Here is a 16568-nt window from a genome sequence, read left to right on the forward strand (position 1 = left end):
CTTTCTCTAAAGCCAGGGCAAACCAGACATGGCTCACATCCAAAAACATCTGTTTGTGTAGCAAATTTCACAATGATAATCACATTGTCAGCATAAGGTGTTCGTGTAATTGTGGACAATTGGCAAATAGCATACAACATGATATGCAGTGTGATTTAACACCATCCCACACACCTCCTAGTTGAATATTACCTAATGCAATCAGATGTCTCAGTACAAATCAAGTTACCCTTAAACACTTAAAATCTCAAAAAAAGAAAGTGGACCACAGTATTGTAGACAGTAGGATCCTTGAAATGTAGTAAAGTCTTCCTCTAGCCTTCTTCTAGAAAAGCATGTCAACACAGAGAAGAAATAAAAACGCACATCATGGCTGCTTTAGAATTCAAAAAGGAGTTTATGGCTGGTGTGCACCTAGTTTTGTCAAGTACAAGAAAATACAGTTTTTCAAAGCACAGTTTTTGTTTTAGCGCAAAAATATAACGATAGATACATTTAAATAATTTGAAATCATCTCTCTCAGCAGTAAGGCTTTAAAAGCTAGAACGTTCATATGTTCAAGGCAGTATAATTGTGATGTGTACAATGCAAATCTATTTGGGTGTAAATTATGAACTGTGGCAATACCCCAGTGCAACATGTCATCTCTGCGCTCGTTCTTCAGTAAATTTTCTAGCACAAAGTTGAGTGCAGAATACTGTTCTGCAAAAATATCAAGCCAGGATGGGGTCTGCAACTGTATTGTCAAGGTAAGCGCATTGGTAAGTCTAGAGTTAGGATCATATTTACTAAGATTTCACGCAGCACAGCGAGTCACCTTTCTGTGCGTGATAGGGAAAGGGCAGGAATGCACCTTACTTAACACTATATGGCGCATGCCTGTCATTGCCCAGCGCTGGTGCAGAATGTGCTGCCTAGTACTAACACAGGCCCCCTTGCACCATGGTGTGAGGGGGCCACCGTTGTAAGCAGGAGTGCATTTGTACAGAAATGGACACCTTCCTGCATGTAAACGATCCCCAAGGTATTTTCCTCTTTCTATTTGTGCTGCAGAATGGAGCACAGATAGAAAGAGGGAGTAACAAGGAGAAATACAGATACGTCTCCTTGTTACGTCTTATGTGGGAAGGCATAGTATTCTGACGCATTCTCAGGTCTTCCAATAATGATAAATATGGGAATACCTTAGAATCAGCGGGTGGATGCGAGGGAACACCCACGGTCCACCCATGGAATGCCTTCCCAGGGCAGAGTAACACAATGCAGCGATTTGCACTGTGTTGTGTTTCTCTGGATTTCACAAGCCACTCAGGGCAACGTAAGGTGGCTTGCGCGACTTGATTAATCAGAGGTTTAGCATCACCCTTGGGCCCCTTTGCATGGTTAAAGGGCGACACAAAACCTACTTAAATAAGCCTCTTAATATTTTTACCTCCACACCGATGTGCCTTGGTGATATATATGTTGTCAAGATACATAGATGTGAAGATAAGAATAGTAAATGTAAACACACAGTTATATATACCTACATTGAATAGACCGTGCTAGCCAATATTCTGCACTTGGTATTGTTGCAGGTCGATAATTTGCCATTCAGTATTGTGCTATGAGTCTCAGGTGTTTACTAGTTTTCCCATTTGATAGTCCTTGGTGTTCTGCTCAGGCCTAAGGAGGATGATGTAGACTTTAGGGATGAAGATGCAGCCTAGCAGTCCAGAGCCGGAAGTAAGGATGGCAAAGATCTCCACGGCCACCATGTACCTGCCCTTGGTGCTCAGGTACGCTGGGATGAAGGAGACCCAAACACTGCAGAACACCAGCATGCTGAAGGTGATAAACTGGGCCTCGTTGAAAGTAGCCGGTAACTTTCTAGCTACTGCGGCAACAACAAAGCTAAGAAGAGCCAAGAATCCCACATAGCCAACCAGAGCAAAGAACGCAGCGACAGAACCTTCGTTACACTGTAAGATCTTTGTCCCGGTTTTTGATTTGGTGTCAGTGTCCGGAAATGGAGCAGAGAGAAGGAGCCACACAGTGCATATCACCACCTCCCCCAGTGAGCAGCCAAAAATCACAAAGATGGACAATCGAGGGCCCACCCACTTTCTGAGTTTACTGCCTGGCTTTGTGGCATTGAAGGCAATGATAACGGTGAGAGTTTTTGCTAAAACTGAAGAAACAGCAATAGTGAAAATGATCCCAAAGGCAGGTTGACGGAGAAGACAGGACTTCTTGGAAGGGCGACCAATAAACAAAAAACAGCAGAGGAAGCACAGCATGAGGGAGAGGAGGAGGATGTAGCTGAGATCCCGATTATTGGCTCTAACCAGAGGTGTGTTGCTGTATTTAATAAAGATTCCCAGCACTCCAGCAGTGATGATGAAGAACAAACTTGTAATGGAGGTTAGGGCAACTCCCAGAGGATCCTCATAGGACAGAAACTCTACCACCCGTGGAATGCAGGAATCTCTCTTCTGATTGGACCACTGGTCTTCAGGGCATGATAGGCAGTTTGGCATATCTGCATGAAAAGAACATTGTTCAGTATTACAGAAGATGCTTTCAAGTAGGGAAAAATCATAGGGATGAATGAAATGTTACAAAGTGAAGTAATTATGACCTGTCCAATGGCTAGCTATGCACCTGTATGCAGGTGTACTGTCTGTGGAACATGCACACTGGGTCTTGCAACTCATTAACAAAAAGACATGGACTATGGATCTCCATAGAGGCTGCTGGAAGGACAGTCTGAGGAATAACTGACAGCTTGTGGTGGTCACTCTCCAATCTTTGAGCGTGTTATAAAATTCTTCATAAACCAAGGAATAGTACCGGAATATTTTTTGGCTGGGGGCCTCACTGCTGATGGAGCAGTGTAAACGAAAAAATAAAATGATAATAATTTAGGTTATTATCATTTTTATTGTATGTTCAGGCAAGGGCGGGGCAGGGCTTGGTCCCCTGACTTTGGGTAGGAGGATTAGTTATGCACTCTGTAAAAGTGTGCATCAATATTTGACCAGACCTTTCGGGCTGGCCAAATCTCATGCGCACTTTGCATGTTCGCCATACAGGCTGCTTTACAGCCTGCAGGCAGAACTTGGCCAGGCCCCCATTCCCTAGCTGAGTGCCGAGCCAGGGAGCTCAGACCAATCACAACACTGCATTGCAGCGTTGTGATTGACTCAGGGGAGTCTGAGTGCTTACCAATGACAATGCTGCATTGCAGTGTTGTGATTGGCTGTGGGGAGCCTGGGTGCCTCCCGTTCCCCGTAAGAGATTCACTTTATGTGGGAGAGACGTCGGTGAGATCAGGCTAGTGTTTTTAGCCGCCCACCACCCTGTACCTTACCGGACGTTTCTGGCTGTAGAATGTGCGCACACTCTTCTTGACTACATAAAAGTATGCATGAGTGTTTAATGGTCTTTTATGGACGGAGTGCGCAAAGGCAACAGAAAGTTTCTCTTTTTCACAGAGGCATGTCCTCAAGCAATAGAATAATACCCAGATGTGAATGTTTGTAATAGAAGTTTACAACTGTCTTTAGAGAAGGGATCATATAGGTGCACCTGTAACGTCAGTTTTGCCCATGCTTGCCAAAAGTCCCCATGTTGTATTTTCACTGGTGCTGCTAGTTTGGAAATGTGGCCCCTTCTGCTACACTATGTGACTATCTCAGTTTTCCAATCTAATCTCCTGACCTTATATACGCCTCTTAAACATAAAGGCCCCTCCACTGCACTATACACACAATCTTGAAATGACTCCTCTCCCTATTCTTGAAAACCAATACCTCAATGCAGAGCTCTCTTTTGCTTGAAATAACATTTCCACTATAAATATTCAAACCCTTAAATAGATAAATATCTTACTATAAACCACAAAAGTCTAATATGTTTGGACACTGAAGACATGAGCACAGGCAAACTTAGGATTTTTGCCAATGTGTTACATTTTCTCAAACACAAGTAAACCTTATATACCGTAGCAACAGTGTCATTTCATTACACCTCTATCAAAGAATAGTAGGCCTAACACACATAGATGGGCACACATCTGATCTCATATTCACAAGTTCTCCTAACCTACAGACTGAATCCCCCATGCCTCAGATCTGGACAGACCATTTCTCCATTAAATTTCATCTCCATGTGAGAGAGTCTCTGGACCTCAAGACCATGTGTCCTAGAAAGGTCGTACAATGGAGAAAGGTGTCTCCAGTACTTTACGTCTCATTTTACTGCTACCCTCCCTACTGCTCACAGAGATATTTATCTTGATTTTAATGATTTTGAGGAACCATTTCCCTAGGCACTATAAGTCATCGCTCCCCAAAAATGTAGTCACCTCAAAACTAAGAAAGCCATGCACGGAGACAGCACTAATTGAGGTGGCAGAGTCAGTAAGGTGGTCGATGGATGCAGGAAGCTCAGCGATGCTGGTACTCCTGGATCTGTCGGCCGCCTTCGACACGGTTGATCACGCTAGACTCTTGATGCGACTGGCTGAGATAGGCATCCGTGACAAAGCTTTGGGGTGGATACACTCGTATCTGTCCCAGAGAACACAGGAGGTGGCACTAGGGACTGTCTCTTCAACACCTAAAGTCCTCAGCTGTGGCGTGCCGCAGGGGTCGGCACTCAGCACCCTCTTGTTCAACCTCTACCTCGCTCCTCTCTTTACGTTGATTGCCAATTGGGGTGTCAAGGCAATCTCTTATGCCGATGACACCCAGTTGGTATTTCCGTATTCAGAGGTGTCGCAGGAATCCTTCTCGAGCTTCAAAGGCTGTCTCCAAGATGTGGCCTGTTGGATGAACACGTACAAATTAAAATTAAACGCTAATAAAACGGAAGTGATCTTTTTTGGTAAAGGCCCCCCTCCCCCCTTAGAGCTATGGTGGCCAGCAGAGATGGGCCAAGCCCCCTTACCTAGCCTCACGGCAAAAAATCTTGGAGTGCGCTGGGATGACAGCCTGTCCTTCACCTTGCATATTCAACAAGTAGTCGGTTGCTGTTTGAGTAAGCTGAGGAATCTCCGTAAGATTCTGAGACTTCTCCCTGAGAGTTTTCAGAAAACCGTAATCCATGCCACAGTAACATCCAGGCTGGATTATGCCAACGGACTATATCTGGGCTTACCTAAATACCTGACTCAAAAACTTCAGTTGGTCCAAAATGCGGCTGCGAGACTGTTACTGCGGATTCCTTTTAAGCATTCAGTCTTTCCGTATCTGCGATCACTGCACTGGCTACCAGTTGCCAGCAGAATCAAATTTAAGGCTCTTACATTGGCCTTCCGATCCCTGTTTGGCACCTGTCCTAAGTATTTGAAAACCCGGCACCCGAGATACTCCCAGACCCGTGCGCTTCGTTCCAATGGCCGTGTTCAACTTGTCGTCCCTCAAGCAAAAAGGGCTCGATTGGGGGGTCGAACCTTTTTGGCAAATGTTGCAACGCTATGGAACACCCTGCCCCCAGCAATTCAGCAAGCCCCCTCTGAACCTTGCTTCAAGCGGTTGCTAAAGACCTGGCTCTTTACCCAACCACGTTAAGCTCCCCTACTTTAAGCCTCCTGGTCAACTGTGTTCTTCCCAGCGCAGGGACACCTCCTCGTGAGGTAGCTGTTCGCGCTTGACAAAATGCTGTATTATTATTATTATTATTATTATGTCTCCCTGGTTCTCAGAGTCCCTAAAGGAAGAAAAATAGTCTGCGTCTGCAGAAAGCTGGAACACAAGTGACAAACCATACAAACTTGTGCAGACAAACTCACTAAGCAGCCTTAGGCATTTACCATAGAAACATCAAAATAACTAGAAAGTCCCATATAGTGAACAGACTTAACAACATTGGAAATACGACAAAGGAATTATAATGATCGTATTTGAATTTACCATACATTTGAAATGTGCCTACTCTATCCCAGAATCTCAATTTCTTTGTGATGACCTTGCCAATAGTTTTGAAGAAAAAATTTCAAAACTTTATGACACTCTGTCAAATGGTCCCAAACAGGCGCTGCGGCTTCACCTGCCTTTTCATCGTCTAATCATCCCACTCTTCTGGAATATTTGATGTAGTCTCCCCATAGCAATTCTAGGTTCTAATTAATAATATCAAACCAGGCTCACCAGAGGATTCTGCTCTTCCTTACATCATTGCTACCTTGGTCCCAGCACTCCTTCCTACTATTATGGATCTGTTTATTTACTCCCTGAATATGGACATTCCCACAAAAAGGAAAGCAGCGCTTTTGAGACCTATTGTATATAAACCCACGGCAGACCTTTCAAATTATAGACCAATTTCACTTCTTACTTTTCTCAGAAAAATTATGGAGACTGTTGTAATGAAACAGGTGATGTCTTTCTTGGAAACTCTGTTAGACCATTCTCAATCTGGTTTCCGGGCTTCCCATAGTATAGAAACTGCACTGGTGGATGTTCTGGACACCATTAGACTCTCCCTTGATGAAGGCCACCCAGCCATACTGGTATTAGTAGATCCATCAGCAGCATTCAACAGCATCTCACATTCTATTCTAGTCCAAAGACTGGTTGAGATTTGTGTTGCCGGAAAAGCCCTGGGTTGGCCTTCAAAAGGGAGACCTCAGGCCTCATCTTTGAGCCCCACCCTTATCAATATCTATGTGGCACCCCATGCGGACAGCACTCAACTTATAATAACCATGGGGAAAAATCCTGAATCTACTAAAATCAGTTTCAAGGAATGTATGAAGAAATTAGCCCACTGGATGTCATCCACTTGCCTTCAACTATGTACAGGAAGACTGAAATTCTGCTCTTTGGAAAAGCTTCCTCCTTGAGAGGACAAGGAAACAAAAGAGAGAACAAGGAAACGCTTTCTCCTTTTGGTCTGAGGACTGGTGGCTGCTGGAACTGGGGCCACCCCTGATCCCAAAATGATAGTTACAAATCATGGCATACTGACTGATGACGACCTCTCTACGAAAGAACAGGCAAATTATATCTTTGGGTCCCACTTTGGAATTATATGACTTTTTAGGACAGCTTTTCAATGGCTACCTCTCCATCGCTCAGGCACTTATTGTAAGTCAACTAGATTTTGTAAATACCCTTTTGGTTGCTGAAAATGAAGCTCTTCTAGCCAAACTTCAGGTTGTACAAAACACAGCTGTCTGCTTGATCTGTAATTTGCCTTCTCGCGCCCCATCGGAGCCCACACTCACATGTTTGCATTGGATCCCAATAAAAAAAGCGCTCCCTTTTTAACCTCTAAGTCCCTCTTAGGAAACAGTTTACTCTACCTACGTAAGAAGGTACAGTTTTATATACCCATGAGCAACCTCAGATCCAGTGGGCAACTCTTACTTCAACCCCTCCATATCTGTACTGCCTTAAATGGGGGCAGATCCTTTTCATATTTGGCCCCCATCACTGGATCAAGTTACCTTTGTACATACAAACCTGCCCGGATTTTGCTCAATTAAAGAAAATCGTCAAAACTTTGCTCTTTTAAATCCTTTTGGTATTGCTGTTCTGTTCTGGAATGCATTAGCGCTGAGAGACCCTCTTGGAGGGAATTTGTTTCCACCTAATAACTGCAAATAACTTTTCACTAACTTGTATTATCCAACATTTTACTTTTTGTTTCTGCCACACTTCTTGAAAATGGGACTCTTATGGGAGAAACATCTTCAGTGTTTCAGAGATATAGTAATTTTGCTCTGGTTGGCTGCATTGGACTCAAGAATCAGGAGTCACAAAACTCTCAAGGAGTTGTAGGAGAGTAGGGTCTGCAATCCTATGATCACCCAGATTTTTTGCTTTTGTTTCACTGGTTTACGACTTTCTCTGGCTGTGGGCCTGCCAATCAGACCCACAGCCTGGCTGTTCTCTTTCTAAATTACGATATGTACCCTAGGTGCATTTACCAATTGGTACTGGGCCACCTTATCAGACCCTGTAACTCAGGGCATAGGTGTACCCAGGGCCGCCAGGGGCTGCAGCATGTATTATGCCACCCCTGGCTGGCCTCCTAAATCTGACACAACTGGCTGCATGACAGCTGGGGCAAAGTCGTGTAATCACCCTTTGCTTTAGGTATAGTAGCTCTATATCTAACCATACAATGGACACCCGAGTTCCTATCAGTCACTCCTATGGCAGGCCTTGACAATCCTGAAGGCAGAGTGCGTGGGCTCGTGTGAACTAGGTTCTGGCCCGAGCCGAGCCCGGTTGCAGCTTGCGGAATCATGACCCAATGGCTGTTCCATGATAACGCGTACCACATCGGTAACTTCGGTGTCGCGTTATCAAGGCATGTCGAGTAAGGTGTCATACGAATCGGTTTCCTGCCCCCTCACCAATTCTGGCGACGAGGTTAGCATTCCGCCCTTCTAGAGGGACACGACATGTACGTAACTGTGAACCCCGGTTAAAGTTAACTAAAGCCTCAGCTCCACAAAATGGATGCTGCCACCACAGACACGAGTCTGACCTCCTGCTGCTGGGAGTCCTTCCAGCCAGGAGCGCTTGGACAAAGGGTTTCCTGTCGAGGGCGGTGTTCGCACCGTCCCAGACAGGGTTTGTGTATTCTGGGTAGGTAGGGCTTTTGCGAGAAGGTGACTGCGGAGTGGCACCCCGGTGCTCACTACGCATCTGCCGGTCAGAACCAGTTCCAGGGGCGCCAGCCCTGGCCTGGGGAAAGTCCGGCAGGGGAGAGGGGTGTAACTACCCCCCTTCCTGGTCCCACCCTTAGGGCAGGACCTAGTCATGTACCCACCCCTTTCTTTAGAATAAAGGCCGGAGCGGGGACCCTTCCAAATTAGATCATCTTTGAATCAAGAACTACTTTCTACGAAAGGACACTCAAGACTCTTCTCAAGATTTCTCCCTTGTGACTAAGGAGTAGTCACCCTGCATCAGCGGGCACCATCTAAGAACTCTGCGGTTTGCTGTAAGTCCTTCCTCAAGGAATCCGACGGCCCAGCTCGACGAGAACCGGCTTCCCTGGCACCTCCGACCTCTACCCACGTCATCAGCTCAGCTGTGATCTGTGGGTGCGACGAGACCTCGAGGGACCGGCCATCATCAGAACCTGCACGCTCTTAACCAGCACGACCATCGAAGTAATTCTCTGGTGAGTGCTCTGGGGTCCGAGAAGCCCCGACCCTGAGCCGCTCCAGCACCGAAGTGCAGTCTCCCAGCATCTCCACGATCTGCGTGGGGCCCTTCTGCTCGCTGCTCAGCACGTTGTCTGGTCACTAGCCGCTGGCTTGTGCCCTTCTGTGACGGCATCCGACAATCAACACTGCTGGTCTGGTTGCTCCAGACTGGCCCTTGCTTCCATCTTTGCGAGAAGCACCCCGGGCCCTCCTGGTCCACTCAAGACGCCATCTTAGGCCCACCACGTGGCCCTGAGATCTGCCAAGGCTTGTTGCCCCATCCTGGGCCCAGCGACGCCGACAGCATCATCCTTCGTGGGACAGCTCGCACCTCCACCGTGGTTGCCGACAACGCCTCCTGGTCCGTGAGACTGCAGAGCCTAGCGTCGCCCACTCACCTGGTCGAGGTGACGGCCAACCGGTGCCTTCCTGGTACCCTCTGACTACTGGCTAGTAGTCCGAACTTGGTCCCCTCTGCTTTCAGGTATCATCACTCTCTGATCCAGGCTTGGATCTCTACGAACTATTCATCACTGGTCGCCGGCCAGCAACTCCTTTTCTTCCGGCTCCTGGCTCGTCAGCGAAGACCCCGACGCCTGTAAGACTTGTGCAGCCGCAGCCCCCGTGGCTAGGTAACTCGGCATTTCGGTGCCTGCATAGCCTCTTTACTCTAGGGTCCCGAGTCCCTCGCTTCCGACTTGCCTTATCGGGTCCGCCCGAGACCTTAAACTTTCCGTGTCCTCGGACACTTGTTTTAATTGTGCACTTGAAGTATTTTCCTAAAGAGATTTGGTTTGTGCTTAGTACCCTGTCCTCATAAAGAGTCCAGGGCTGTTGTGAATCTTAATAAATATCCTGTTTATTTTCATAACACTTGTGTGGTGTCCTTTCACTGGGTGTTCAAGGGGTACATGTGTGGTAAACAGCTGGCTTAACGCGCCCTCTCGAGTCTTTAGCCTTAGACTGCTCGTATCCACGCTACTAGGATAGCTGGTCTATAGGTTGACTTACAACCAAACACCATAAGGGTCGTTGGAACGATACATAGCGGTCGCTAGAATAGCGAACGTTGCATATCGGGCCAACTTCTCACATTGGTGAGCAGCGGTTGGGATTTGAGCTTGCTGTTGTTTTACCACACGTATCCTAAGAATATCTTGTTGAAAGATCACATAAGTACTGTTAGTACATATAACTAAAGCTTAGAATACTCTGAGTTCTACTGAACCAGCTGTTGCAGCTCCTCAAGGCTTAGCACACCTTGGCTGCAACTCTTAGCAAGGGAATAGTAGGTAAACACATAGTGTAGGTAGGTGCATCACTTACACCACACTAGAAACAGTATGTCGGACAAAGGAGGAAACTCTGAGTCTCCCCTTGTGTCAGTTGACCCTCCACAGGTCATCCCTTCGAGATATACTGCGCTGAGCTTCAAGGAGTTAAGACAAGTGTGTCACTCCAGGAAGATCAAGCAGGGGTCTAACCCCACCACGTCCTTTCTGATTGGTCTCTTGGAGACTTATGATGCCAGAAAAGCTGAGATCCTTCCCAGCTCTTCTAATCCAGAAGGAGACATGCCTCCCCTCGAGGGAACCAGAGACGATCCTGACCTCATCCACCTCGCAACTGAGAACGAAGATGTGGAGGGTGATGAGGATGAGGATCCCTCTGGGGATGAGGCAGATAAGGGACAGGTAGAAGTCGTTAGACTAAGCAGGTCCAACTTAAGCAAGCATGACAGTGGTACTGGGGGACCCCTGGGACCACTCTCAGGTCAGCTTAACATTGGGAATGGACGAGCCCGATCTCTGTCAAGAGACTCTGGCAGATCCCTTCAAACCAATGGCTCTCACAACTCTTCTCAAAGAGGGATGACGTCCCCTCAGAGGAGAGTGTACGAAGCTAAGGAAAGGGCAGCTAATCTGAGGATTGAAAGGGAAGAACTTGCCCTGGCCAAAGAACAGCTTGCCTTTGCTAGAGAGCAACAGTTAAGTGGGGCCGTCCCCACTGGTGGCAGCAATGTACCTAGCAATAGGGAAAGGAGTTTTGATACGAAACACCTTGGGAAGATAGTGCCCCCCTTTAAACAAGGGGACGACATCCACAAATGGATTACTGCTTTGGAGAGGGCCTGCACTGTGCAGGGTGTTCCCCAAAGTCAGTGGGCAGCTATCTTGTGGCTCTCCTTTGAAGGAAAAGGAAGAGACAAGCTCCTCACCACAAGGGTGGAGGACGCTAACGATTACCAAGTCTTGAAAAATACACTCGTTGAAGGGTTCGGCCTAACCACTGAGCAGTACAGGGTGCTGTTCAGGGATACCCAGAAAACGCAGTCTCAAGATTGGTCTGATTTTGTCGATTGTGCCACTAAGGCTTTTGAGGGCTGGTTGCTGGGCAGTAAGGTTACTGATTACAAAGGATTGTATAATTTGATGATGAGAGAACACATTTTAAACAATTGTCAGAACCAGTTGTTGCATCAGCATCTTGTCGACTCAGATCTGACCTCTCCCCAAGAATTGGGAAAGAAGGCAGACAGATGGGTTCGTACAAGAGTTAAACAGAACCAGGGCCAGAATCAAGGTGGTCAGAAGAAAGCAGACCAGAAGGGTAAAGATTCTAAGGGGGAACAAAATGACCAGAAGTCTTCGACAGGTCCCCAACAACCCAAAGAGGGTGGGGGTCAGGCTCCCCAAAAGAAGAAAGAAGGCCAATCCAAAAGATGGTGCCAGTACTGCAAAAGTAAATCTCACTGGTTTAGTGAGTGCACCAAGAAAGGAGGAGGGCAGGCTCCTGCCACTGCAGCCCCTAAGGCACCTGTGCCCCCTAGTACAGCCAGCAGTGGTAGTGCACCTCCCAAGGGTTTAGTAGGGTTAACCCTGGGTTCTGAGGGGCGTGACAACTTAGTTGGCACACTCACTCAGGCTGTCCTTGTCAGTACAGGGGACGTGGACGTATCCCCTGACGTAAGTCCCAATACTTTGGGCAAATACCGACAGACGCCTTTCATAAATGGAAAGATGGCTCAGGCCTATAGGGACACTTGTGCCAGCGTCACCATGGTGACGCCTAACTTTGTGGACCCTGGACAGATCATGCCAGGTACGGAATTCCTGGTGACCAATGCAAGCAATGTCACTACCAATCACAGTATGGCAATTGTAGCTTTCTCCTGGGGAGGGGTAACTGGCCAAAAGAAGGTTGTAGTTAGTTCAGACCTCCCAGTGGATTGTTTGTTGGGCAATGATTTGGAGTCATCACAATGGTCAGAAGTGGAGCACCGGACTCACATGGAAATGTTAGGCTTGCCAGCACATGTGTTCGCTGTGACCAGGTCACAGGTCAGGAAATGCCCCACTGAACAGGTGCTGGATCCTGGAACAACGGACCAGACACCTCCCAAGAAGAAGAGCGGTAGGGTTAAGGCTGCGCCTTCCCCCTTGCCCCAGGTCGTGGATCAAGTCTCAGAGGAGGCTGACCTACAGGAATTGAGGGAAACTGAGCCTAGGGAGTTCGAACTTGATCAAGTTGAATTCTTGGGTTCAGGGGGACCCTCAAGGGAAGACCTGGGGAAGGACCAGTTAGACTGCCCTTCTCTTGAACCCCTCAGACAGCAGGCTGCTGCTGAGGCTGCTGGGATTGCCACAGGTACCCACAAGGTATACTGGGAAGATGGACTCCTGTACACTGAGTCAAGAGACCCCAAGCCTGGCATGGCCAGGAGGCTGGTTGTACCCTTGTCTCAGCGTTGTTTCCTACTTACCTTGGCCCACGAGATTCCCTTAGCAGGTCACTTAGGCCAGACGAAGACGTGGGACAGGCTTGTCTCACACTTTCACTGGCCTCATATGAACGAAGATACCAAGGAGTTTTGCCGCTCCTGTGTCACTTGCCAAGCCAGTGGTAAGTCAGGTGGCACGACAAAGGCCCCCCTTATACCAATGCCTGTGGTGGGGGTGCCCTTTGAACGGGTGGGGATCGACATTGTCGGTCCCATGGAACCACCAACAGCATCAGGGCACAAGTTTATACTGGTGGTAGTGGATCATGCCACCAGGTATCCTGAAGCTATTCCCCTTAGGACCACTACAGCTCCTGTTGTGGCAAGAGCCCTAGTTGGAGTATTCTCCAGAGTGGGCTTCCCTAAGGAGGTCGTCTCCGACAGAGGTGCAAACTTTATGTCGAGCTACTTAACTGCTATGTGGAAGGAATGTGGTGTCAACTACAAGTTCACTACACCCTATCATCCACAATGCAATGGGCTTGTTGAGAGATTCAACAGGACCCTGAAAGGGATGATTCATGGACTACCGGAAAAGCTTCGGCGTAGATGGGACGTCCTGATCCCCTGCCTTTTATTCGCTTACAGAGAAGTCCCACAGAAGGGGGTTGGCTACAGCCCTTTTGAACTTTTGTACGGGCATCCTGTGAGAGGACCCCTGTGTTTGGTGAAGGAAGGATGGGAGAGACCTCTCAAAAAGCCTGCAGCCAACATAGTGGACTATGTGCTTGGCCTCCGCTCGCGGATGGCTGAATACATGGAGAAGGCATCTGAAAACCTTAAGGCCAGCCAAGAACTCCAAAAAGCTTGGCATGACCAAAAGGCTGTCTTGACTGTTTACCAGCCCGGACAGAAGGTGTGGGTGTTGGAGCCAGTGGCCCCAGCAGCACTCAAGGACAAATGGTCCGGGCCCCACACCATCCTGGAGAAAAAGGGAGAGGTCACCTACCTGGTCGACCTAGGAACTCCCCGGAGCCCCCACAGGGTGCTTCATGTCAACAGGCTCAAGGCATATGTCGACAGGAAGGACATGAGTTTGCTCATGGCCCTAGATGAGGGACAGGAGGAGTAGAGTGACCCTCTCCCCGACCTGCTCACTCAGAATCCTGACGATGGATCGGTAGATGGTGTTGTCTTTTGTGGCAGCCTCTCCGAACATCAACAGAAAGACTGTAAACAGGTTCTTCAGTCTTTCAGACATATGTTTTCTCTAACACCCAGTCAGACCGATTGGTGCACCCATGAGGTTGACACTGGTGACAGCTTGCCCGTCAAGAGTAAAATCTACCGGCAGCCTGATCACGTTAGAGACTGCATCAAGAGTGAAGTGCAGAAAATGTTGGAGCTGGGAGTCATTGAACCCTCGGATAGCCCTTGGGCTAGTCCCGTAGTTCTAGTGCCGAAACCTCACACCCAGGGCGGTAAGAAAGAGATGAGGTTCTGCGTAGACTACAGGGGTCTCAATGCAGTCACTAAGACTGACGCCCACCCAATACCAAGGGCAGACGAGCTTATCGATAGATTGGCTTCGGCCAACTACCTAAGTACGTTTGACCTGACAGCTGGGTATTGGCAAATCAGGTTAGCTGAGGACGCCAAGCCTAAACCCGCATTTTCAACCCCTGGTGGGCATTATCAGTTCGTGGTGATGCCCTTTGGTCTGAAAAATGCACCTGCCACCTTCCAAAGGTTGGTGAATCAAGTCCTTACTGGGCTGGATGACTTCTGTGCGGCGTATCTTGACGATATTGCTGTCTTTAGCTCCACCTGGGAGGATCACCTGGTCCACCTGCGGAAAGCGTTAGAGGCTCTGCAAGCAGCAGGCCTCACTATCAAGGCCACCAAGTGCCAGATAGGGCAGACACAGGTTGTATACCTGGGCCACCTTGTAGGTGGAGGCCAGGTTCAGCCACTGGAGAGCAAAATACAGTCAATCAGGGACTGGGCTCCTCCAACCACCCAGACTCAGGTTCGAGCTTTCTTGGGCCTGACTGGTTACTACCGAAAGTTTGTCAGGAACTATGGTTCCATCGTGACACCATTAAATGAACTGACAAGTAAGAAAATGCCAAAAAAGGTTCAGTGGACAGCGAGCTGTCAAAAAGCATTCGATGACCTAAAGCAGGCCATGTGCACGGCGCCTATCCTCAAGAGTCCGGACTACTCCAAACCATTCATTGTCCAAACAGATGCTTCTGAGTTGGGTGTGGGAGCTGTTCTTTCTCAACTGAATTTTGATGGTCAAGACCAGCCCATTGCTTTTATAAGCAGAAGGCTGACCCCTAGAGAGAAGAATTGGTCAGCTATTGAGAGGGAGGCCTTTGCTGTGGTTTGGGCCCTGAAGAAGCTGAGGCCATACTTGTTTGGCACTCACTTCAAGATTCAGACCGACCATAAGCCCCTCTTATGGCTAAATCAGATGAAGGGTGAAAACCCCAAACTGCTTAGGTGGTCCATTTCCCTACAGGGGATGGACTTTACAGTGGAACATAGACCTGGTACTGATCATGGCAATGCCGATGGGCTCTCCAGATATTTCCACTTAGAACAAGAAGACTCACCTGGTCAAGGTTAGCTTAGTGTTCCGACGTTTGGGGGGGGGGTCATGTAGGAGAGTAGGGTCTGCAATCCTATGATCACCCAGATTTTTTGCTTTTGTTTCACTGGTTTACGACTTTCTCTGGCTGTGAGCCTGCCAATCAGACCCACAGCCTGGCTGTTCTCTTTCTAAATTACGATATGTACCCTAGGTGCATTTACCAATTGGTACTGGGCCACCTTATCAGACCCTGTAACTCAGGGCATAGGTGTACCCAGGGCCGCCAGGGGCTGCAGCATGCATTATGCCACCCCTGGCTGGCCTCCTAAATCTGACACAACTGGCTGCATGACAGCTGGGGCAAAGTTGTGTAATCACCCTTTGCTTTAGGTATAGTAGCTCTATATCTAACCATACAATGGACACCCGAGTTCCTATCAGTCACTCCTATGGCAGGCCTTGACAATCCTGAAGGCAGAGTGCGTGGGCTCGTGTGAACTAGGTTCTGGCCCGAGCCGAGCCCGGTTGCAGCTTGCGGAATCATGACCCAATGGCTGTTCCATGATAACGTGTACCACATCGGTAACTTCGGTGTCGCGTTATCAAGGCATGTCGAGTAAGGTGTCATACGAATCGGGATGCTGCCCACTCACCAATTCTGGCGACGAGGTTAGCATTCCGCCCTTCTAGAGGGACACGACATGTACGTAACTGTGAACCCCGGTTAAAGTTAACTAAAGCCTCAGCTCCACAAAATGGATGCTGCCACCACAGACACGAGTCTGACCTCCTGCTGCTGGGAGTCCTTCCAGCCAGGAGCGCTTGGACAAAGGGTTTCCTGTCGAGGGCGGTGTTCGCACCGTCCCAGACAGGGTTTGTGTATTCTGGGTAGGTAGGGCTTTTGCGAGAAGGTGACTGCGGAGTGGCACCCCGGTGCTCACTACGCATCTGCCGGTCAGAACCAGTTCCAGGGGCGCCAGCCCTGGCCTGGGGAAAGTCCGGCAGGGGAGAGGGGTGTAACTACCCCCCTTCCTGGTCCCACCCTTAGGGCAGGACCTAGTCATGTACCCACCCCTTTCTTTAGAATAAAGGCCGGA

At 48.4% G+C, this 16568-nt stretch overlaps 1 protein-coding gene across 2 annotated transcripts in view; it reads right to left on the reverse strand.

Moving 5' to 3' along the window:
* Positions 1-1613: 1613 nt before the first annotated feature.
* The window catches only part of LOC147689410 (vomeronasal type-2 receptor 26-like), a 117982-nt gene continuing 103027 nt past the window's right edge, over positions 1614-16568 (reverse strand). For both annotated transcript variants that reach the window (XM_086940091.1, XM_086940090.1), the window contains exon 3: positions 1614-2521. In XM_086940091.1, coding sequence (XP_086796217.1) covers positions 1614-2521 — 908 coding nt within the window. The remainder of the gene's footprint in view (positions 2522-16568) is intronic.

Source organism: Lissotriton vulgaris, chromosome 10 (genome assembly GCF_964263255.1).
Source record: "Lissotriton vulgaris chromosome 10, aLisVul1.2, whole genome shotgun sequence".
In the NCBI taxonomy this organism is placed as follows: domain Eukaryota; kingdom Metazoa; phylum Chordata; class Amphibia; order Caudata; family Salamandridae; genus Lissotriton; species Lissotriton vulgaris.